The sequence below is a fragment of the Anthonomus grandis genome, assembly GCF_022605725.1.
Source record: "Anthonomus grandis grandis chromosome 1 unlocalized genomic scaffold, icAntGran1.3 Chromosome59, whole genome shotgun sequence".
NCBI lineage: Eukaryota > Metazoa > Arthropoda > Insecta > Coleoptera > Curculionidae > Anthonomus > Anthonomus grandis.
This window is the reverse complement of record NW_026088432.1, coordinates 111,577-138,000: the sequence shown is the minus strand read 5'-3', so window position 1 is coordinate 138,000 and position 26,424 is coordinate 111,577. Positions and strand designations below refer to the sequence as shown.

At 32.7% G+C, this 26,424-nt stretch overlaps 1 protein-coding gene across 2 annotated transcripts; it reads left to right on the top strand.

Annotated features, from left to right (window-relative positions):
- The first annotated feature begins 571 nt into the window (after positions 1 to 571).
- On the top strand, positions 572 to 24,549 carry LOC126749469 (palmitoyltransferase ZDHHC6-like). Of its 2 annotated transcripts, none has more exons than XM_050459160.1 (9): positions 572 to 716; positions 773 to 921; positions 985 to 1,163; positions 5,887 to 5,902; positions 6,040 to 6,190; positions 15,912 to 16,059; positions 16,111 to 16,320; positions 16,380 to 16,567; positions 24,318 to 24,549. In XM_050459160.1, the coding sequence occupies exons 2-9, from the start codon at positions 867 to 869 to the stop codon at positions 24,469 to 24,471; spliced, it is 1,101 nt and encodes a 366-aa protein (XP_050315117.1). In that variant the 5' UTR covers positions 572 to 716; positions 773 to 866; the 3' UTR covers positions 24,472 to 24,549. The 2 variants fall into 2 exon arrangements, with proteins under 2 accessions (XP_050315117.1, XP_050315116.1); XM_050459159.1 differs by having other exon boundaries at positions 5,887 to 5,971.
- The last annotated feature ends 1,875 nt before the right edge of the window (positions 24,550 to 26,424 follow it).

The window sequence follows — 26,424 nt, the reverse complement described above, 5'->3', positions numbered from 1 at the left end:
TATTATTATTATTATTATTATTATTATTATTATTATTATTATTATTATTATTATTATTATTATTGTTATTATTATTATTATTGTTATTATTATTATTGTTATTATAGTGCCAATATGCCGGAACTCCCCTCGAGCGAATTTAGAGACAATAGATCTGCCCAGAATCCCAGAGGCTAATCATGGGCTAAGCTTATTTCAACCAATGTTCGGTTAGGATTACAATATTTAAGAATCCCAGAAAATCCATAAATAACTCATTTAGCTTATTTCTAAACACACTGAATATTCAACAAAATTAAACTGATAGAACCCCCTTTAGACCTCCATCTAAAAAATTGTCACTTAACTCGATAATAAATAATGAAAGAATTTTGTTAAAATGCAGGATCAGCGGCTAGTCGCTTCTATGGTTGTACAGGTTTTTTCTCATCACATAACTCACGTGAACGTAAATATGCATAAATGGAAACGTAATATTGTCGTATCGTCTGAAAAAGGCTTTATTTTATGAAGTTCAGCCAGAGTGTCTGCAACCATCGTTTCAATATGTATGTTTTGTTTTGTGTATGACGTTTTATGACATTATTTATATTCAAAGCAAAACAAAACCCAGGTTTTAAAATAGTTTGTTATTATAGTGTTTATTATTTATATTTTTATACTCAATTATTATTCTTAGAATCCTATACAATTTACATGCATTTTTTTAGCATGACGTGAGCAAGTACTATTATAATGGTTTTTAATTAATTCATACATTAAATCTTTTCAGCTGAAAACTGCCTGTTTTTTGTTGACAAGATGAAAATTTTATAATTTGGTTGAAATTAGTAGTTCAACTTACAACTTAAAAAAAATCGTTCACAATGTGTTATGGACCTTTTAAGAAACTGTGCCACTGGGGCCCATTAACAGCAATAGGTAACCTTGCTAACTTATAATCTTAACTTTTATTTGCTTGCATGCTAATTTGCAAATTTTTAGGGATTATTAAAATGGTCACTGGATCGACAATTCATTGCAGTGGTATGTGGTGGCCATCAACAACGCTAGGAGGATTTATAAACACATTAGGTTTTATGAGTCTTTCAGGATTGACATTGTACAATTTATTGTCAGCAATGTTTCATGGACCCGGATATTTGCCATTAAAATGGACTCCAGTAAGGAATTTATTATTTATTTATTTATTTATTTATTTATTTATTTATTTATTTATTTATACACGGGATCAACCCCATTACAAAAAATATATATATTCTTGAAAAAGAAATAAAAGCTATACTACCTAACCACTAATTAACAATAATTATCAGACTTAATCTTAATACCAAGGATAATTAAACCGTTTTACAAGTAGTAACAATATTCTCTCAAAATCAGAACAATTAACAATGCAAAATTAGCTAAGAAAAAACAAAATATATTATTATCAATGACAATGATCAAATGTATTTCAAATCATTAATCATGGAGCAAAATTAATTCAAAAAACAAAATCCTACAAACTCTTAATAAGACTCCTAAAATGCAATAAGGAAATTCCTAAAACTTCAATTCCAGTAGAGTTTACCAGTCTCAAGGTCCTTTCGACAGGCGAGTGCATAGCATAGTTGGTACGATGATAAGTCAAAGAAAACAATCCATTTGCCCTCAGATTATGGTATGGAATATTAAATGAAATCCTATTAAGTAGTTCGGGACAAATCACAAGGCCATTCAAAAGTTTATAAATAAACACCAAATCATTCTCAGTGCGTCTCTTAAGTAAACTCCGCATATTCAGCAAGTTCATTGCTTCATCATAACAATGGTCATTAGGAACTGCAATGCGAAGTTTATAAAGGCAGAATCGTAGAAATTTATTTTGAACCCTCTCTAGTGCCATACAATTATTCATGTACAGAGGAGACCAAATCATTGATCCATACTCCAACAAAGAGACAACAAGTGATATGTACAACCTTTTGCAAGTTTCAACCGACAGATCCTTACAATTGCGCAGGACAAAACCAAGGACCTTAGATGCTTTAGTTATAATAGTATTTACATGGGTATTAAAATTCAATTGTTCATCAAAAAAGATACCAAGGTCCTTTACTACTTCAGTGTACCTAAGATTAACATTATCAATAGTATAGGAGGAAGTTACCCGTTTGTTTCTTTTTTAGAAACTAATGTAACTGCATTTACCCACATTCAGAGCCAAACTGTTACCAACACACCATTCACACAATCTATTCAGATCATCTTGCAAGAGAACCATGTCTTGTTCTGAACTGATCACCTTATAAAACTTTAAATCATTGGCAAATAACAAAATATTACTATTTTTAAAGCAAACCAAAATATCATTAATGAAAATATTGAACAACAGGGGAGAACAATGACCACCCTGTGGAACCCCAGAGGTCACACTGATAAGATGCGACCTAGCATCCCCAATTTGTACCTGCTGAAATCTGTCAGAAAGAAAACTCACAAACCAGGCCACCAAACAATCTGAAAAACCAAAAAGTCTCAATTTTTCTAATAATAAGCTATGGTTGACACTGTCAAATGCCTTGGAAAAGTCTGTATATATTACATCCACCTGTTCACCCCTCTCCAAAGCACTTAACAGAGCACCCTGATACAGCAACAAGTTTGTAATAGCAGACTTGCCACGACTGAAGCCATGCTGTTCATTTAACAGAAGTTCTTTGCAATAAAAATTAATTTGGTCATAAATAAGACTGTCTAGAAGTTTTGGGATGGCAGACTGTACACACACACTCCTGTAATTGATCATTTCATTAGCAGCACCACATTTAAATATAGGCGTAATAAAACTGAGTTTCCACTCGGATGGAAAAACTGTCAAGTCTAAAGACCTACTGAATAAAATAAAGAGGGGATAAGAGAGGGCACATACACATTTTCTCAAAAAATAATTGGGTATACCATCAGGGCCAGCACTAAGTTTAAGGGGTAATCGAAAGATCTTATCAAATATTAATCCAATAGATAATTTAGGATTTGGAATAGTCATGTTTACACCAGCCTGCCGAGAAGGTAAGACATTATTATCTCCATTATAGACAGTAGAAAAAAACCTGGCAAACCCCTCTGCAATTTGTTCACAACCTGCAAACTCCCCATCATTATAGGTCATCAAATCAGGAAGCCTATTCGTTGCTCTCCTGTTATTAAACTTATACCAAAAACTTTTGTGGTTTGTATAAAGTAACTGGTCCAAATTTGAAATAAAGTTCTGGTAACAAGTCTCCGTTAGAGTTTTGCACCTAGCTCTAAGATCTGAAAAGACTTCGTAGTCTGCAACAGTATGACTAGACTGATATTTTTTATGTGAAATTTTCTTTTGCTGGATCAAGTACTTTAACTCCCCTGAAAACCAACTGGGAAAAGACGAGGTTTTGAATCTCTTAAGAGGCACAAACAAAGCTATAGCCATATTCAATATATGATAGAACTCTGAAACCGCATCATTAATATTAATTACATTCAAAACATGGTCCCAATCAACTACACACAAATAACTATTAACACCCAAATAATTTGCATTTCTAAAGTCATAGAAGAACTGTACAAAATTTAAAGTTTTTTCTTTACCATTGTTAAAAGTTAATTCAAAATGATAAGGCTTATGATAGACAGATTTATCAAAAACACAGTCAACAGCTTCACTCACCACTAGATCATTCCTATTTGTAAAAGTGAGATCAAGAAAGGCATTTCTATCATTTGGCACAAAATTCCTTTGAAAAAAGTTAAGGTAAGAATAAAACTCCCCAAGTATTTTAAGTATTAAATATTTTCTAATTAGAACAATAAGCATCTTTTTTTCTCACTTAAAGTAAGTATAAGAACATCTCTTCTCCTCACTACAATAAAAATCCTTTAATTCATTACTACCTTTTTTGTGGGGGTGACTCTTGAGTAAGTAGTTAATAATTTTTTCACATTCATTTCATTTTTTCACTCCAAACATGGAAATTATGTCTTTTAAAACTATTTAATATTAGACCATTTTTTTGGAGACCATTTTTTTTGAAAATTATGACATCCAAAAGTGAGGATTTTCCTGTACCATTGTTAAGATAAATTTACAAAACTGGATTCTTTTGGGCAAATCTGTTTCTCTAAGATGCTGAACCAAAGATATTAAATAAGGGTGGAAGTTATGTTTCAACAAAACCTATGTATTGTGTCTTTGAAGAATCTAGTTTGTGAAGCTACTTGTCTTAAGGCCGTCATAGGATATGCTGCAAAATATCCCAATTTCAATATTTTCATTGTCAACCGGTTTCCTTTTTTGCGCTTTCACCTTAACAGTGCCAAAATTTTCTATTATTCGCCTAACAGCGCAACATGATGGTTTCTATTTTTTTGCAAACATTTGACATGTTCTCAATAAAACTTTTATATTAACTTTTTTATAAACATTCTCCATAGATAATAAACAAATTTAAATAATCTTCGGGTGTAATTTAATGGCCCCATTATATTAGTTTTTAAAAAATTACGAAATTACAAGCAATACTGACATTTCTGTTACTAGTGGTAACTATGACAACCATCATGGCCAACTAATCAACAATCCTTACGCCGTGTTACTATGCAGCTTTTAATATTACGCCAAATTTAAACGGCCAATATTTCGGAAACTATCAATTTTTGGACTAGATAACCTTATACAAAGTTAACCTTATTTTTAATTATCTTCATGAAAAAATAATAAAAATACGGGGTTTCCATTTAAAAATATTGATTTTTAATGATTTTTTTCATTTTAATTTTTAATGCTAGTTTTTGCTGTATCTTTTTTTAGCCATATATTAAAATAATTTTTTAAAGGTCGCGTCTGTTTGTCGTGAGACACCCTGTATAGCAGAAGATTTTCAAGATAAGTCTATTTTGTTTATCTTTTTAATTAAATTTAATTTTACTTTAATTACCTTGATAACAGTAGTAGATATAACTACCGAAATGTTGGTCCAAATTAGGCATTTTTTTTTTAAAAGTAGGTCTTCTCGTTGTTTTTATCGTTTTTTAATTTTAACATTCATAACAAAGATAGGTAGGATATTGAAAAGAAGAAACAAGCTCAGAGATTAATAGATTAAACCTCAGCTCCTAGCTATATAAAAAATTATTATACCTGAAGTAAATTATTGTATTTAAAACTTATTAAACTTAAATTGTATTAAGTATATTGAACGGTATCATTATACAATATTTGAGTTCATATTTCTTTTAAATATGTGAATAAGTCTATTTTCTTCTTTTTTCAATTTTTGAGTGTGTGAGATAGTAATTTCTAAATTGATTTTTGCTATAAGTGATGTAATTGTAATACCCAATAAAATAAGTAACTCATCAAATGGGTATTTCTTCGGGACTGTTAATGTAAAACTATCTCAATGATCATTGAATATAAATTTGGTTATTAATAATCAATATTGTTAAGGTTAAAGGAATACATTATTTCACTTGTGTCATAATTCAATATAGGAATGATGTATAATAAACTTCTGCACATACAAGTAAACACCTAGGTGTATGAAACAAATTTGTAAAACTCAGATCTAGAGATAGGATTATACACATGTTTGTACTGTACATTTTCTACATAAATATATAAAATAAAATTAAAGTAGGCGTTGGTCTGTCTGCATCGGCAATTAATTATTTTATCTTTTCAATATTTTGTAGACCAATATAGTTGTTGATGACAATTTTGTAACAAATATATTTTAGGAATCTAAATGTTATTACTTTTGTAGATAAATGAGTTTTTAGAAAAAAACTAACATTCCATTAAAACCCTTTAATGTTTGTTAAATCCATTTGATGGTATGAATTATCATATATATTTTTTTGTAGGCAGACAAGGCTAATTGTAAGTACTTACAAGAATGTAAAGTGTGTCTTGGATATAAAGCTCCAAGATCCCACCACTGCCGAAAATGTGAGTTGGTATTGAAGAACTTACACTACTTATTGAACATAAAGGTGTTTATATTAATTATTTTGTAGGTGGTAGATGTGTACAAAAAATGGACCATCACTGCCCATGGATTAACAATTGTGTTGGTTGGGGAAACCATGCTCATTTCCTATACTTTCTTTTGTTTGCGACTTTGGGTTGCGCTCATGCTAGTGTCGTCTTAGGTTGTTCCCTGTATAGGTAAATATTAAGTGTGTCATTAAAATATATATTATGTAAAAAAATTAAGAAGTGGGCCATTTAAAAATCAATAACAATCATAGGATGTTTTTGCTGTAAATTCTTCTCTTTGCCCCTAATTTATTTATTTATTTATTTGGAAGGAACAGTACCTTCCCCTTTTATTATCTTTATACTTACACATTTACATACAGGGTGTTCATTTGAAAACTTCCCACCACGGATTTATCGAAAATCATTGTTTAAAAAACCCCGAAATACGTCAAAAGGTTTTTCAAGGGGGACAACTTTCTAATCTAAAATTACTTCACCCCCTTTCACCCATTGCCCCCCAGGGTCATCCCCAAATTTTAAATGGCAAGTGGTATCAAGTAATAGTATTAGTAATAGTAATAGTAATAGTATAGTATTTAAAAGGTCTTTCGAAGTCTTTTATTTCGACGTTTGATCTTTTTAAATCGGTCGATTCGTTTTCGCGAAAATTAGAATAATCTTTGTTTATCTTAATTTGTTCAGATAGAAAACAAAAACATGAAAATATCAATTTTTATTTCAATAAGTGTTCAAAATGTTGCCCGTTTTTGGCCAAACAATGATATAGGCGATGTTCAAATTCCTAACGGACATTTTTAAAAACATGTTGTGGGATATCATGGCAGCTGTCGATGATGCGTTGACGAAGTTCATCCAAACTTTCAGGTTGGGGAGTGAACCCAATAGATTTCAAATGACCCCATAGAAAAAAGTCTAACGGCGTTATATCAGGAGATCTAGCAGGCCATTCTATAGGCCCTCTTCGCCCTATTCACTTATCTGGAAACTCGTCGTCTAGCCATTGCTGAACGGGAAGAACATAGTGAGGAGGAACGCCGTCTTGCTGGAAATATATTTCAGCCTCATGAAGTATAGGGTTTCCATCATCATCGATTTAATTTTCAATGGATTCAGTGATAAGCGGATTGATGATATTTTCAACAAAACTCAACTCGCCTATCGAAATCGTCTTCGGTTAACTCTTGCAATATTTTCATTTGAATGGATGAAATTTATGAAGTTTGGTAACTGTGTGAACAGAGCCTAATGAAATACCAGTAGCAGCAACAATTTTGCGTAATGAAGTATTAGGATTTATTGCAAAATGACTCAAAACTTCAACTTGAGCGGCTTCATCCAAAATTCGCCGATGATGACGTTTTTTATTTGCAACAGATCCAGTTTCAGTAAAGATCCAAAACATACCAATGCGAAGTTCTCCGGATGTCTGGCGTTAAACGTGACGGCAGTTTGCCGAGCACATTGATTTTGGGCACCATAAATTAGAATAATTTCCACTATTTCGGCTAGTGTGTAAACCATTTTGGAAGTAAAATCTTCAGTTCAACAAATAAATTTTCACTATGCCAAGACTGCCACAAATGTAACTGACGGCAAAATAAATTCTTTATTTTCCTTAGCAACTATAAATAACTAAGCAGGTATAACAATAAATACATTTCGCCCAGGATATCTGTGTTGATGAAACGAATGCGGAAGAAAATTCAGGTTGTTATTTAGTTTTTTCCACGTCTAATCTTCGGAATTGCTGTTTATGTTGGTAGTTTCCGTTTTAAATTATAAACGAATTATAGATTTGGCAAACCCTAACGGGCAACATTTTGAACACTTATTGAAATAAAAACTGATATTTTCATGTTTTTGTTTTCTATCTGAACAAATTAAGATAAACAAAGATTTTTCTAACTTTCTCGAAAATGAATCGACCTATTTAAAAAAATCAAACGTCAAAATAAAAGACTTCGAAAGACCTTTTAAACAAGCTATTACTCGATACGAAAGGGAGTGAAGTAATTTTAGGTTAGAAAGTTGTCCCCCTTGACAAACCTTTTGACGTATTTCGGCGTTTTTTTTAAACATAAAACAGGTTTTTGATAAATCCGTGGTGGGAAGTTTTCAAATGAACACCCTGTAGTTTTAAAGAAGTAGACAATATTGTAGCAGATTTGCTAGCTTGATGCAAAGATAATAATGAACAGAATATTGTAACCTACACCTAGTTAAACTAATATCTGTATGTGCAAAGGTCCCAACACATATACTCTCCAACATATACTGATAAGTCCCATAAACCATTAGTCGCAATTTAACAAATTGAAAAATTATGATTATATATAATACAGTAAAATTAAAAAAAAAGAAAAATAAAATACATCGCCAAAAAAAGCATCCCAATCAACAATAACAATCATTTAACTAATTAGATAGTTATTTCAAAGTAAGGCTAGTTATTTAAAATTAAAAGAAACTTTTAAATGTATTAATTCTTTCAAAAATAAAAGATTTGCATTGTTTCTGAAAAGTATGGATTTTACTTATATTTCTAATTTCCAAGGGCAGCAGATTATATATTTTAGGCTCAAAGTAATTAAAGTATCTTAAATTAGCGTTATTGTTATTCTTAGGCACTTCAATATGGTCATTAGCTCTATTTCTAGTTAGGTAACTATGCTTAAGACAAGTTTTGATTTTTAAAATTCCTATAAACAAAAACACTAACATCCAAAACATACAATCTGAGTCGTTAACTTTTGTGAAGTCGAAAGAAGGACGATTTGCGTTGGTTATTGAAAAGGCAATATAATAGTTTGTTTTGTTTAAATTTAATGTTAATTTAAATGAGCTTAACCAACTCTGAACAATACAAAGTCCATCTATTACACTTTGCTTGACGTCTTTCCATGATTTTGCTGAGAATATTATGGCAGTATCATCTGCATAAGAAACAATTACACCATTGTGAAGCCTAAGACTGGCCAATGTATTTATATACAATAAAAACAACAATGGGCCCAAAACTGTCCCCTGCGGCACTCCTATTTTGATATCTAAAGGGTCACTTAATGCATCTTCAATTTTTACAAATTTTTTCCCTACCGTTCAAGTAACTCTTAAAAACATCCAATATTGCCCCCCTTATCCCGTTCTTTTCAAGAACATCTAAAAGCAAGTCATGGGGGATAGTATCGAAACAAAGCTATACATTTTTCCTTATTATTAATTTTATCAGTTATTTCTTCTGTTAGTTGATAAAGAGCGTCAATGGTACTTAGCTTAGGTAAAAAACCATACTGATTAGTTGTAAAATTGAATTAGATTCTAAGAAATTTAGTAGTCTATCTTTGACACATTTTTCGAAAATCTTAGCAAAGTTGCAAGGAAGTTTGCAGGAAGTAAGAAATTCCAGGCAATTGAATCATCAATTCCTATATCCCTGGTAATTGAATTTTTTTTTAAATTTATTTGAAGAATGCCGATATTACACTTTTTTTAATTTATCAATTAAATTATTGTCGATTTACCTAAATTATTTCAACTTTAAATGACGAGCTTCCTAAAACCTGATAATTATGTTACTTAATTTTTTTTTCTGTTTTTAAAATTCAATAATTCTTTGGTTGAATGAATGTGTGTCCTAAAATATAAAGTCCGTATTCAAAATGATCAATTACCGATGCTGTTAACTTGGAAAAGAAAGCGTAGTTTATAAACGTTTACTACCAAGTGGTCTTAAATTAAGTACACACACCAAAAGCGCTGCTTTACAAGAATTATTAGCATATTTATTAAGGTATTTATTTGCGGCTGTTATGTCTCTTAATGCGTTTCTTTAATGGTCTTCTTTTATTTCTAAGAAGATTTTTTCTGATGTAAATATATTAAAAGTGTTCCAGGCAACTGTACCCCGACAATTAAATTTGTTCTGTATGTTATTCCAGGCAGTTTAATTTTTTTTTTGAAAAAATGATAAAGCTTAACACCAAGAAATTACCAGTGACTTTCGACCCGGAGCCTTTGAATATTTTTTTTTATCGGAATTGTGTATAAACCACAAATTAATATAAAAGAAAATTTGAGAAGCATTCGTATAAAATTTTCTTTGGCTTAAATTTTAGGTTAGGAATAGGATATCGAGATGCGGTTTTCGCGAGCCTGTTTGGGTATTATTTTGCTACTTTTTCATAAAAAAAAGTCATACCAATGCATTTAATTTTTTTGAGAAAATTTACCATTACTGTCGGAATGTTCAAAAAAAGCCCTCTGGCGGCGACATGTGAAACTAACAAAACTTCGAATGCTAAAACACATAAAGTCCGAGAATGGCTCTTTTTTAAGAACACAATTGTGTTAAAGTCAACTAACCATTCTAAAATACAGGGTGTTTTTTACGGAAACCTTTGAATACTACCCCACCACTTTATTTTCAAAGATACAGCAAAAGCTGTCGAACAAAAAAGTTTCAGATTGTCCTCTACTTTAAAGATCAAGGTTAATATATCGAAATTAACAAAAACTTTATTTTTTTAGATTCAAGATCGCAGTTACGCGTTATTTAGCGGTTATTCTAGAAACTTAAAAAAAAAATCCAGGTTTTTCCCTTGGCCGTTTTATAGTCGCCTCGCCTAACAGATAGAATGCCCACGCCCGCTTTATGCGCAAGGGGCGGCACCTTTTGGCCTGAAATCCTTATATATTCAGTCGAGCGGAATAAGTTATTATTTCAGTTCATATTTACAGTTATTCGTAAGTGATTTGGAAAGAATTGTTTTGAAATAAAGTATGGCTAAAGTTCCTTGCAATACTATGTTTTCACCCCCCAGAAAGCGACCTCGTAAACATTTTACTGCTGCTGAAAAGCAAAGTATAAAAAATATACATAAAACATGTGAAAAAGCCACCCTATGATTACCCAAGCTTTACTCTTAGATAATACAAGAGGTCTGAAAAAATTCTTTATAAGGTACCTTCTGTTTTAAAACCCAAATACATTTTTATCTGTAATTATCAATTTAATCTACTACCTGTTTTTCTGATGCCGAAAATATAAAGGTATTTTAAGACAACATTACTTTTTTAGTTTATTTAATAACTTATCTGTCTGGCTTCATAAAAAAAAACATTTCCTAATAAACCATTACTTATTGTAAAACTCTTTTAGTATGCCTACTTATATAAAAATATATTTAAAGAAATACTTAGTCAGATCAAAATACAAGCAAACTCCGCTAGCCCTGACCCGGCCAAAAACCGGTGGATCGAAAAAAGGGTTATTCACGCACTTTTATTACTCTATCTGTTCGCCGCGACGACTATAGTAATAATATTCACTTCCGCGTCATCCTCACAGAACATCCCCCTTTAGAAATGAAAGTAAATGGAACAAATGTGTTGAGTTGTTTCAAGTTGTCTGTTCGATGGACAGATGGCGCGGCACGGCATTGATTTGCCGTACATTACAGAAGCTGTTTTGTTTCAGTCATTCTCCGATAGATAGAGGCACTGTATGTTTTAATATGGGGTTTCCCGATTTGCTTTCGGGTCTGATTGTAGTTTTATTAATCAAATAAAAAAAATATATGTGGATAGTTTCATTTTTATTGGGTTAATAAAACTTCTTAAGGTATCGTAGGCGTGGAAATTCAAAAGCATTTTAATCTAATATTATATTTAGAAAAAACATCAATAGGCTTTTGACACATAAAATTAATTATGTTTAGTACTACAAAAGAATAAAAAATTAGAAAATATGGCTATATCCATGCACATTTATGTTACATATTATACAGATTCTGACATATGCTACCCCGTCCAGCGTTGCCAGGTTTACCATGTTCATGCTATGGCTACCGCCCTACCGTAAAGCCATTAATATCTACCGTTAAAACTTTTACTTTTATTTTCAATTTTCAAATTAATTTACAAAAAAAGGGAAACATCATAGAATAATAATTAATAGGAATAATTACAATTCATTGCGAACTTGAAACGTGGAGCGACATCTAAACAGTAGCAGCCACACTTAAAATTCTTTTATCGTCTTTGTCGATTACGTATTCGAGATTTTTGCTTCGGTGTCAGGTGGTGAATACGCTCATTTTCGCGCATGACAAATAATAGACAAATTGTCGGTCTTTCTCAGCAAGATTTGCAGCATTTTTTAATTTGGTTTTTGTAACTATCAAATTTAATATACGTTTAATTTGTATATAGTTTCAGTTTTTGGTAAGCTTATATTATAGCAGAGCTAACAATGAGGTATGTAAAATATTGTTAAAAAAAATTTAATTATTGTAATAATAATAGGTGCATGTATAATAACACATCTCGTGAGAGTCCGAATTACGGAACGGGTTTAAGTAGTAAAAAACATTTTCCTCATGCGGTGTATCTGCCACAGTTTTACTTTATGGTGACCTAACGCATGTTTAAAATTACCAAGAGCTGTTGAGGATTGTGTGAGATATATCTATAATTATATTAGTAATAGTCCCAAAAGGGTAAAAATTTTTAAAGACTTTCAAAAATTCACAAAATACTGCGCCCAGCACAAACGCGCTGGTTGTTTCTGGAAGCTATTGTTTGCAGAATAATAGAGCAATACAATGCTCTAAATAATAAAAAAAATACTTTATTTTTTCGACGCAGTTACAACTGACAAATTACAATCAGCAGAGACAATTTTAAATACTTTACAAGATCCGCTAACTTTGGCTTTTTTGTTATTTTTAGAGCATATATTACTACTATTTAATAATTTAATAAAGAAATGTAGTCTACCGAGCCCAAACTTTGTAATCTTTATTCTCAAATGTGCAAGATTTACAAAACCCTTTTAGATTCTTTCATTAAAAAACATATTTTAGATAGCCATTCTCTACAAGCTACACACTACAATCCAATTAAAAATGTATATTTGGGAGCAAAGACAACACAACACATTTTAAATGACAATTTGTCTGCAGAAAAATGCCACATTCTTCGCGTACGTTGTCTGGATTTTTACATTGAGGCAGCATTACAAGTTGCTAAAAGATATGATTTTGATGACATAATATTTAAAAACATGTCATTAATAAACCCTAAATGTATTTTTGAAGGCACAGAGGAATCCATAGTACAGTTAATAATGCATTTTCGAAACCTAGTACCAGAAAATGATCGTCATAAAATTGACAACGAATGGAGAATGCTGAAAAATTTGGAATTTTCTAAAGCGTCAGAAACTTCGGTAACATCATTTTGGATAAATGTTCAATCTAAGAAGTATGCTGATGGTACCCCGGTATCCTCTGCTCTCAAATTTTGCTTTTAATATTTTAATTTTGCCTCATCCCTCTGCAGAAGCGGAAAGGAAATTTCTCTGAACTTTCACAAATTAATTTATTAAAAATAAAACAGAGAAACAAATTATCCACTAACAGTATTGTTGGTCTGATGCATTCGAAAGAATACATAAACAGTGAATGCTTTAACTTAAACATTGATCAAGAACTATTGTCATATCATAATAATAATAACATGTACAAAAAATCCGTAGAAAAAAATTTTCTGATTAAGACTAAAATATGGACTTTTAATAAGATTGTTTATATGTAGGTATAGGCAAATTCATCACTGTCTAAGATTTTATGATTTAGCATTTAACTATGTATTAAATTATGTCAATTTATTTTAAACATTTCTTGTTTGACATATAATACATAGTGTAAATGTTAAATTAGTATTACCACTCATAAAGTTTTAGGCAGTGGCAACTTTAATGAACCTTAGTTGGATATTTATTTTTGGTAATAAAACGTTTTTGATCTTAACCATATTTTTGTGTTTATTAGCTTTTACAATAAAACGCGATATGTTTAATAAACTTATTTTAAATTTTAAATACGAAAAAAAATGTACTGTTTTATTTTCAAATCTACCGCTTTTTCCTTGATAAACCTACCGCTTGCGATGATTTTGGCCTGGCAACACTGACCCCGTCACACATCACAACACAACACACGAAAAAGGACACCACTGGAGTACCCAAGATTATTGTCTTTATAAATAGGTAGCTAATTAATATTTTGTGAAGCGCACTAAATCTTGTTTGACAGGCACTAAACACTAAATATTAATGGGAATAACAAGTTTATAGTGTTTGTTACCTTAGTCTCTCAATTAAACGTCTACAGCGAAAATATTGAAATCGAATGACGTGAGGATGGCGATGGCAATGGCAGCCAGAACAGAAACCCATCGGCAAAAACCCAAGTTAAAAAAATTCAGAATGCCTCTATCTATCGGAGAATAAATTAAACAAAACATTTTCTGCAACATATCGCAAAATTTAGTTCCGCGCCATCTTTCGATCGAGCGAACAACCTCAAAACAACCCGACATGCTCCTTTCATTTAACTTTCTTTTATAAAGGGGCCCCCTTTCGAAAAGAAAGTTGTAATAGTGAAATTATCCGCTCTTTCAATTTTTTCTCGAAAGATACTCGTGATTGCCGTGTACTTTTCATCAAGTAGATTGCCAATAGTTTTTCGTGATGGTATCTGGTATTATGAGCAAATTGTGCGCATAAGCTGCACAAATCCTTCATTTTCAACTATATTAATGGGCTGATAATCACGGCATATCATGAACAAAAGGGAATTTGTTATTTTCAAATGTCTTCTGCCACCAGGTGAGTGTGATTTCAAACTTGAGAAACTTTCAGTTATTGTTTTTTGCCAGTTTTTTGCTAAATGATGGATGGGAGATTGACCTATCCTCCAACTTCTCTGTTATTTCTGTCTGTGAAAAGTTTGAAGAATAGGATGTCCCTGTGCTCTCAGTCGCATGGGTTGTGGCTATATCGGTTTCAGTATATGCATGCATATCTTCTGTGTCACTATTAGAATTTACAATCATACCCGTATTAGTAGTCGTAAGTCTAAGAGTGGTAATTTGAGTGGAACCAGATGAAGTTGAAGGAACAGCATTATCAGTTTTAGTTTTATTTATTGTAGGTTGTAAAGGAAGACCACAGGATTTTTCTAAAATGTGCTTATGCATTGCTTGAAGGTGTGATTTTAAGTTAGTTGTGTTTCCAGAAAATTTTGATTTGCTTGGAACAGAATCGACAAGTAGCAAATTTTTTATCTTCACATCTTTTAAAATACTGCCAAAAATTACTTTTAGGTGGCATTCTCTTATGTCTGCAAAGATAAAAATGACATATTCAGGAGAAGTTTTAATATTTTTGAATTATCAAATAAAAAACAACAAATATTTTTATTATAATCAACGTTCAAATAAATCACAAATCTTTTAATCAACAAACCTGAGAACAAAATGATCAACTGAATCGATGGAATGGAACTAAACAATCTAAACTTCTAAACTGATATTCACTAATAGCAGAATAGCACAGATGTAGCAAGGGAATCCCCCGTTACATATGTGACATTAGTAATGGGACTTTACTCAGGTGAATTCCTCGTATTCCTTTCCCAGACCTTTTTCTATCCCCACCGCCCGTTTGTGGCTAAACCTATTCAGGCCGGTAACCATGCCGGACGCATCGTGGGGGAGGCGACAACATGCAAAAGTTATAAATTTACTATTGTGAAAATCTTAACTTAAAGAAAACTAATTAATTATTGTGAAATCTTCGATTCGGGGAACAGGGTACATATCCGACGGCTTTTCCCGAATCACTCGAATGAGCTGGTTAATTGCACCGACAAGCAAGCAGGTAATATTTTTTACCGCAAGCCTCTGCGATGAGTACGTTTCGAGATACAGTACGTCGCATTCTTAGTTGGTCACCCTGTATAATAAATGTACTTTTTACAAGTGATGTTTAAAAATTAATAATTAATGGAGTTTTGTTCGTTAAATGACTGTATTATTCTAGGGCTTTGTACAGAAATAATTACCTTTACTACAGAGTCCCAGATGTGCCAATAGTGTACTTAGGCCTTACGGGAATGATACTTACTGTTTTATCTTTGGGATTAGCTATTGGAGTTGTTTGTGCAGTTGGATTGTTATTTATTGTTCAGGTACTTACGGGCAAGATTTTCTCTGCATCTTTTGATTAAAATTGTTTTTAGTTTCGTTCAATATTAAGAAATCGTACAGGAATAGAAGATTGGATTGTAGAAAAAGCAGATTGCAGAAGAAAGCACAAGGAACCATACATTTTTCCGTATGACTTGGGAAGATGGAGAAATCTAAAACAAGTTTTAACTTTAAGTGGCAATCCAGTAGGTGACGGGATTAATTGGGAAGTAAAAGAAGGATGTTCTCAGTTTTCACTGACTGTAAGTTAATAATAAGCGATACAAGTTTTATGAATTTGTTAAACTGCCTCAATTTTTAGATTGAGCAACTGGAACAAAAAAATGAAAAAAGGCTTAAAGCCCGAACCTACAAGATTGTCAGTCCTGCCTCTGGACGGTGGTTTCCTCTATCATACGGTATTAAAGTTTGTTGCAATTTTCCTTGCACTGATGAGCCAAGACTGAAGTTAAATGTAGGAGATTTAGTTTTGGTAACTAGGTGGAGAAAGTAAGTTGCCACTTACATTTTGGGAATATTTATTTGTTTTTTATTTCCTACCTTCTCGTTAAATATTATCGAATTTAGAAAAGTCGAGAAACGTACAAATATCATTTTGTTAAACAGTAATAACCTTCGTCATATGTGTCTAAATCGTTTTTTAAGAATATATGTGGTAAGTGATATTTGACGACATTTTTCAAAAACTAGTACGACTAGATTTTACAGACACTACCGCGCCAAAGTATAAGGACATCATCGGAAATACCGATCTTTTGATTTTATGATAATTGATCATCGTATTCAACAGCATTTTATGGTTAAATCTTGTATTTATTTATCCACCTTAGACTTTAAAGATATCGAAATGTTTATGGGTGATATAAACATTAATCTTCTGAATAAGGAAAATGAAAGAATTAATAAATACTTTTGTTTTCTCATTTATTCTAAAAAGTACAATAACAGATAGGACACAGTAGGATTGTCTCTTGAAAATATAAAAAACATATGAATACACGAAAATGATTCCCATTCCTGAAGTCCTTGTCCAATCCTCTCACGTCTGGTTCCTCGTTCATTTTTAGGAGGGGAATGAGGAATTTTGGTGTTAGCGAGCAGACATATTTTTAGATATAGGGGTTATTCAAAATTTACTTAGAGAAGTGAGATTAATATGAGTATTTGAACTAGTGCAAGTCATGCTAATGCCATTACTGAACACAAGTATACAATTTATAAAAACAACTATAAATTATAAAGTATAGTAACGAAATTCGGGAGCACACTTTTATTGTCAACGTCAAAAACACTAACCTAACTCGCCTTGACTGTCGTTTAATTGTTTCCAAGGTAAAAAGTGACTAAATAATTAAAAACTGAATGAATTGTCACGAAGCGCGTTCTTTTTAAAACCTGATGGAACAATTTCGAAATATTTAGAATTATCTTCATCGTTTTTGCTGAAAGATAGCAATAATTTTAGGAGAATACTGACAGTCAAAGCAAGCAAGTATACAAATTCTAGAAAATTAGAACTACAGGGATTTACAATAATATAACCTAAATAACCTAAATTGGGGCCAAAATGGGGCTCTCAAACAAGATGAATTACTTAAAAACTAAACACTACAGATAAAAATAATAAACCAAACGTAAGTAGAACCCTACGCATCAACTTTAACTACAGAATACTAATAAAAATAGTACAAAAAACTAGGAAAATAATTAACTTATTTACATTTTCATAATACTGCTCCCCTCTCAAGTTTGATCGTCCCGATCAAACATGGGACCACCTGAGTCATGATAGGACACTAACCGGACAATGTTTACAATTTTCATCTTCGTTGTCGGATATCGCTGGATACGGTACACCACGTCGTTGATTCTAGTGACCACATTGAATGGACCTTCCCAATCCTTCTGGAGCTTTGGTGACTTTGATGTTTGCAATGCTTTTTCGAATTACATGTTTCAAACTTAAAATAAAATAATTTTCAGAAAATAAAATATTTTACCATGTTTATAAGAACTAAAATAATATTTACAGGAAAGCCAATTGATGTATTTTGTCCAATACCTTTGTATTACACTGCCATTTCTATTGCATTAAATTGTCGCATCAGTGCTATGCGACATGGCCCCATGTAATTTCTGGTCTGTCAAACCACATATATCCCCCACGGCCCGTATGGACCAAAACATCTAAGCAGAATGGGGGATCACAGTAATCCCCCATGGTACTATACGTGTTAACCATTCTGATAAACTAGTGGTGTCTGAGCAACTCTGGTGGACTGTGAAAGAGTGTTAAAGTCCACCAACTTACCTAATCCAGATCTAATTAGAACTGACATCTCTTTGGAGGTTAACAAATTTCTAAATTCAAAAGGAATACTTAAATGAAAATCGTAAAAACTCCCCAGGTCAACTCATAAACAAACTCAATGATCTTATTCTAACAAAAGCCGATAAGAGTAACTGCATCGTACTTATGCCCAGAACTGGATGACAAAAAAGTCAGTGACTTTCTTAACAGTGATGATTTTCAGATTCTGCCTTACAATCCTACTTCTAGATTTATTCTTCACCTCAAACAATTATTTAAAAGCTGTACAGCTACTTTCGATCATTTTTCTTTTTCACCCTACAAACTCCTCCCAAGTGTGAGACCCGTAGTTTCCTATATCGATTCTCCCGCCTTAAAACTTTCCTCCTGGTTAGCGTCTATCCTCCCTCAACTCACCAATTTCTCTAACCCACTCTCAATAAAAAACTCATATGAACTTACCAAAAATTTAATAAAAACAGAAATACCCCCTAACTCAAGCACCCCACCAAGAGATTGTTTATTATACACCCGAGAACTTCTCTTTTCACAAAGCAATCTACCTACTCATATCATATTAGAAATTTGTTCTCTTATCGACAGTGTACTGAAGCAAAACTTCTTTCAAGTTGATAATAAATTATATTGTCAAAAGTCTGGTCTTGCAATGGGTTCCAACTTGTCACCTTTTCTGGCAGAAGTGTTTATGTTTTTTCTTGAAAGAGAAATCTCAAATTGCGAGATTTATAAAAAACATATAAGATGTTGGTATAGGTACGTCGATGACATATTTACAGCTTTCACTGGTTCCACGGAGGACTTCTCAGGCATTTCTAAATTCTATCAATCCTTCTGTTCATTTCACTCTCGAACAGGAACAATCAGGCAATCTACCTTTTTTAGACCTCTTAATTAAAAGAGCAAACAACATAAAACTCAAATTTGAAATTTATAGAAAACCAACTGCTACGGATAACGTTATACCCTTTTTTTCAAACCATCCAGTTAATCAAAAGCTTTCCGCATTTAACTCACTTCTCCACCGTCATTGTAATATCCCTTTTTCTCAAAAACATTTTAAAAAGGAACTCAATATAATTTTTCAAATTGCTCGGAACAATGGTTATCCTGACAAGATTATAAATTCTCTTTATTTTAAACATCTTTACAAACATTTAAATAAGCCACATATATACAAACCGATGGCTTTGTTTATATCTATAGTTTGTCGAGGGACTCCGATGAGCGGTTGCGTGTTTATTTCAGAACTCTAGTCAACACCAAAGATAAAATTCCCGTCACACACAGATCTGGTGTTTACAGACTAAAATGTTCTCATCCTGACTGGAATGTGTGCTACATCGGACAAAGCGGAAGGAGAATCGAGACGAGAGTTAAAGAACATAATAAACTCATTGAAAAGAATAGAAACCGATTTATAACCAATACATCTTCTCCTTTCGCCAATCATTTTATTGAGACCGGACAAGGGTTCGAGCCTGGGGCGGATGCCGAGGTGCTCCATGTTTGTCAGAAGGGGGTAAGGTTGGATCTTTTGGAAATCCTGGAAATAAAAGAGCCATCAAATCACCGATTTACACTTGCATTAATGAGCAAACTCAATTTGAGAGCAACACTTTCTTTAATTCCTTAGGTCCTAACAGTAACACTGACATTTGATTTGATCTGACTTATTAACACACATTTATTTGTTTATTGGTTCACACCCTATAAAACTACAGTCCGACGGTTCTCTCTCACTCGTTACCAGTACTCAGTAGAAATGCATCACTCCTGAAATTAGAGGATTAGCATTTTATTTGTGGAGAAAAGACTTCCCCTACTAACTTTTCAATAAGTGTTAAATAGTTAGAGATCAGTATTCATTTAGTTATTTGCTTCAGCTGCGTCTTCAGGTTTGAATGAAATATAAATGTGTGTATCGTCTGCATACTGACGTACTGTGACAAACTTGAGCTTTGAAGTTAGTTAACATTTTTTAGGACTTAGCTTCAGGTTGGCCCCTCGAAGCTTAACAAAAACCTTTTGAATATTCTTTAAATGATCTTCCAGTATGATAAACTAAACATGATTCTCAAGTCATTCCACGTAACACTGTTTCCATAAGTCTCTCAAAGTTGGCTGGCGATTGCAAAGGGCATGACTGTAAACTGTTAAAGTCCTGTTCCAGTCGAGAATGCGGTCTTTTCCTTATCTTCTGGGTGCATCTTTACTTGCCACTCTTTAGATCGAGTGTTGAGAATCATTGTGAACCTGATAGCGTGTCCAGGGTGTCGTCAATTCTTGGTAGGGGATAACTGTCTTTCTTGGTAATGTCATTCAGTCGCCGATAGTCTACACAAAATCTGGTGGATCCATCCTTTTTCTTCACTTATTCAACTGAAGATGTCCAAGGACACTGGGAAGGTTCTATCACTTCTTGTATTCTCATTTCTTGAAGCATTGAGGAAACTTCACCTTGTTTAGCTATAGAGGTGCTTGTTTTCTTTTCTAATGGAGCATTGTCTCCAGTGTTAATTCGATGCTGCACTAAATCGGTACTTCTCAGGTCATTATCGTGCAAGGAAAATACATCTTGATTTTCTTAGAAAAACATCGCAATTTACTACACTGGTCCACGATTAAATTGGCAGAAGATTCTTCAAAAAGATTTTGTAAACATATAGGAAAAGATCTGCTTGAATTACGACTTCTATAAGCATTTTTCATTGCTGCCGCTACTTCAGAGCACACGCCAATATTCTGTCCTTTTTTCAAATGTTGATCATATCCTTTCAAGTTTGCCATTCGAACCAAAACAGTAGATTCCTTCTGGGTAGATAACGTCTTTGCTGGAAGAATTCCTTGACAGTATACTTTGCAGTCATCCATGGGCTCAATCAAAACAGTTTCTCCATCTTATCCTCCAGTTATGGCATTAACCACCATCTCTAATTTAGCTGCTATGGTAATATCCTGAATTAACTTAGCAACTCGGGCATTTCCAATATCTTTATGTAGATAATGCATAAAGATCTCTTCGGTTTTTGTCATTAATATGCGGTTATATACATCCATTTTAAACTGCTGAGCATTCATAACACCTAATCCCAATATAACGTCATCCATAATATCTGCTAATACTTGCTGTTGGAATGTCGTTAAGCCAATGGTGATTTTAGCTTCATGTAATCCAAATATCGGGATCCTTTTTTCATTGGCTTACTCCATGATCAAATTTGGTGGTGGTGAAATTCTACAGTGAGCTACGATGTTTGCCTTCACGATAGCATGACTGGATCCTGTATCCACATTCTTACCAAACTTGTGGAAAGTATTGCAATGTATTTTTTGCATTTAATTAAAACGGTTCACGAAGAGCTCTGCAAGAAAGGGAGAGAGGCAATTACTCATGGCTGTACCCTCAAGTGGTTCATAATACGAATTGTTGTATTGGGAAATATTTTGTGAAATGCAAAGTTCTGTTAATTAAATTTAATTCCGGATATTATCGAAACCATACTTTCCAAAAATTCAGTCAAATTATAGTATTCTAATACAGAATACCAAAGTTTTTGGTGTAGGAATGATTAGGAACAAACACGGTACATGGAAAAAAACAAGAATTTTATCTTTACTTCAAATTAAATTATTGACTTTTGAAATAAATGAGAGAATAAAATAAGAGTAAAATAAGTACATGGGATAAAATAAAGGGTTTTGGTTAGTGGTAAAACCGTTTTGTGATTTGGACTTTATTTACCGGATATTTTCTATTCTTCTCAACCATTTCCCTCACAACCAGTAAATATTAGACCAAACCCTAATAGACAACTCCAGCAATTTTTCACTAAATCACAAGTTTTTGGTAGACCTAAACCTCAGAGAAACGTTTTTACACCAAATCAAATTAAACAATTGCCTCCAGCTACCCCAATGTCAGGAGTAGAATTTACACAATTTGTTAGAAGAGTTTATAAAGAATCGGTGACATCAACAGGCGGCAAAATCCGCGCATCTCGTTATTCTATCGATCGGGTCAGATGACTATGTCGAGATCTGAACTCTGAAGACAGTGGAGGCGGCACACTTGTTGAAATTATTAATATTTATTTGTACTAGAGTTTAAATAGCCCTAGATTTTTAGTAGGTATAGCTAGCGATATTATAAGTGCGTTTGATTTAGTTGAAATACCAACTAAGAATGCATATATTCGAATTTAATTGCTCCGAGATTCGTTTAAAAAAATGTAGATAAATTAAAATTATATTTTTTAGCATTGTGATGTGCCCATAAAAAATCTAATAAAAAATAGTTTTACTTACAGGAGGATGCAGTTCGCTAGTTATTTTTAAAACAGAACTTCAAATAGGTAGCTGAAAATTATTCTTTATTCGCATTTTTTTTTAAGGATTAGGTATTTTAAACGACTTGTGTAAAGAAATAAATTGGTATAAGCTTAAAGTTTTATTTCATTATTTTACATATTATATATTTTTATTCACTATCAGATAGTGTATTACAACCTAAATCAGATTCATCCGATGAAGACCATTCGATCTCTTCATCAGGTGAACCTGTATTTACTGTAAATTTTAAAGAATCCAATGCTTCATCAAAAAGGTGATGACTTTCGAAATATTGTTTTTCTATGTTGTCTATATGGTTGCAAATATTTATCCACTCATCATTCGAAATTTCCGCAAATTTCTGCCTTGTAAAAGTTTCGACATCCGCCAATTTAAAAGTGGAATTTCTGCTTGCCACCCAATTCTTAACAGTTGCCCAAATTTTTTCTATCGGATTAAGCTCTGGGTGGTATGGAGGCAAACGTAACACAATGTGTCCATGCTTTTCCATTAGGTCGTCCAACTTGGTTTTTACAGGATACTTTTTTTTATTTTCAGACACTATTTCATATAACTCTGTCTTGGTGAGTTTTGCATCAAATGTAAAATTACGGTCCTTGAGCCAGTCAACTATTTCCTGCTTTTTACTTCCAGATGTAATATTCTTGACTACAGGCACATTGTGATAAGCTGCATTGTCTAATACTAGGACGGAATTAGGTAGTAAATTTGGAATTAACTGATTTTCGGCCCATTTCATGAAGTTGTGATGATTCATGTCATCATGATAGTCTCCGCTTTTTGACCCTAAAAAGAAAAGAATAAAAGATTTTAAAATAATCGTATAAAGTTGACTAAATATTATAGGTGAAAATATGAGTAGGGCACTGGGACTGAAAAGTATAAGTACCCGCTTATCCAATCAACTAAGAGTATCATTTCTGCGTATTACATTTTAATATCATTTTTGGTATTACTTTCTATAGAAATAACTAAAAAATTTTACCTGAGCGAAAAATCAGTAACCCATTATTTACGAAACCATTTCTTCCTCCAGCATGAAGAATGATCAGTCTCTGTCCTTTGGAAATGGGTTTTCTAATTCCATGTCGACTTTCATCAAACCAAATTATTTTCAAATTATTATTAGTGTTTTATTATTAAAAAACACCCTATTATTAAATTCACTTTCGACTTTAGTAATAAGGATTTTTACAGATATAAATAATCGTTTACTACTTTTGAGAGAGTTACCAATAGTATGGTGTTATCAATAGAAAATATATTGATATAAAGTATTTTAGATGCTGCTAATTTTCTAATGCTTTTTCAAATGTAGTTTGGATGATTGAAATTAATTGTTTGGTTGTTTGAAAAATAACTATACTATTTTGTTTCATATAGAAAAACATTATCTTAGATATGCAATCACACGCAATTACCAGTAATAGTTCGAATAGCTAAAAAACAAATACTTTTGAACTTTTATATTCCTAGAACGAAAATAGTGATTGAAATAAAGCTGCTTTATTTACATTTCACAATATTAATGACTGATCTCCTGATAATTTATTTCAGATTATGGTTGTTCGGTGAGAAGATCCAGGACGATCTTCCCGATGACCAAAAAGCACTATTGAGGCAAAAGGGGTGGTTTCCCAGACCATGTGCTGTTCAATATGAGACTGAAAGATCCGTTCAAAAAAGTAATGGAAAAAATAAAAAAATCTAGTCAATTTTAGTAATTGAGGGTATAATTTATGAATTAAAAATATTATTGCAATAAAGTATTTTTGATTTCGTATGGAAATATTATTTTAATTATTCGAGCGGATTTAAAATGCCTTCCGATTTCGCCGGTGCTTTTTTTTCACGGTTAATTTAAATTTACTTATATGTAATGATATTAAACATGATGCAAGCTTTTTTCAAGGTATAAGATACAGATCGTGTTTTCGTTCGTTACTTATAGGAAACCGCATAGAGGCAAAACTTTGCAACGTCGCGCGTCTACGAGTGCGACAGAGCACCGCCCCGAGGACGGGTCACGGGATTAGTAAACATCTGACTTTCGTGGGAGCTGCGTCGTTTGGCGACAAAATGTCCCAAACTATTACGCGAAAATCCAGGCATTTTTTAAATATTTATTCTAATGCGGGTTTTACAGACATTACAATGTGTAAAACCCGCATAGAATTGTAATCTTAAACTGTTTAATATGCTGTGTTTTGCATAATGAAAATTAAAGCGTTATTCTAATAAAAAATAAAATATCAACTCTGATAAAAATATAATAAAAAATCAGAAATAAAACTTTAATAAACAAACTTAACAACATATCATTTTTTTAATAAAAGGCTCAAATAAACCGCCTTTCGCTAAACGAAAACTTAACCTATCGTAAAAGCTATTTCGCACCTCCAAAAGAGTTTCAGGTAAAATGGAATTGGCAACTTCGACAATTTTATTTCGCAACTCCTCTAAATTTGTTGGCCTACTAAATTCATGTTTGTAAATGGTCTGCTTAAGGTAACCCTACAGATAAAAGTCATTTGGAGACAAATCTGGAGATCTAGGAGGCCATTTAATATCGCCAGTCCCACTAATAAGGCGGTTAGGAAAAGTATTTGTTAAAAATTCTTTTACCCTAGCCGCGTTATGAGCAGGACAGCCATCTTGCTGAAAATAAACCGATCCCAGGTCTACATCAGGTAGGATTTGAATGGCAGGAAGAACGTGGTTTTGCAGCAACTCAAGGTACTTTTGGGCGTTTAAAGTGCCATCAATAAAAAATGGCCCTATAACATTGTCGCCCAAAATACCTGCCCAAACATTTAATTTCTGAGGATACTGGGTACGAAACTGAAAACTTCTCTGCTCGTTTTCCTGAGACCAATAACGAACAATAGAAGGATTGTGTTTGCTATGTAATGGAAAAGAAGATTCATCAGAAAACAAAATATTTTTTAAAAAATATTCGTTTTCATTTGCCTTTTCCATCATGGGTTCACAAAATTCCATTCTTCGCCGTTGGTCTTCAGGAAATATTTCCTGAGTTTTTGAATACTTCAAACATTTGTACCCATATTTTTTCCAGATACGAGCAACAGTTTTACTGCTCATTCCCAGTTCCTTTCCAACACTTCTAGTGGACCGTGTCGAATCAAGGTTATCTAGGGTACTGCAAACCATTTCTTCCCGCCGTTCTATATCCTGGACCACTTCAACAGGTGGTTCTTGACGGTTTGTGTGGCATTTTTTACAATCTTGAAGACAAAAAGATGTCTCAAAATTTGTAACCACATTTAAAACCGTTTTTGCACAAGGAAACGGTCTATTCTCAAATGTCACTGAAAACAAATCTCTACATTGTACTGCCGAATTGCCTCCTTAAAACCATTTAATTAGTTGAACTCTTTCGGAAGGGGTATAAACAGCCAAAGTAAAAAAACACGAAAATAACGCTCAAAAATTATTAATGCAACGTGCAGTAACACAGCAAAGTGAGGTCTGCTGACTCCCGGTTCAAAAAATAAAAACGAAAAATTCCGCCGCCTGCAAGCCTCAACCAAGCGGTGTTGCCATTATTTTAGATAATACGTAGCTCACGATAACACGATCTGTATACTTAGATACCTGTGTGCGTTATTCATCCCTATTAATTCAAAAATTAAAATTCAAAACA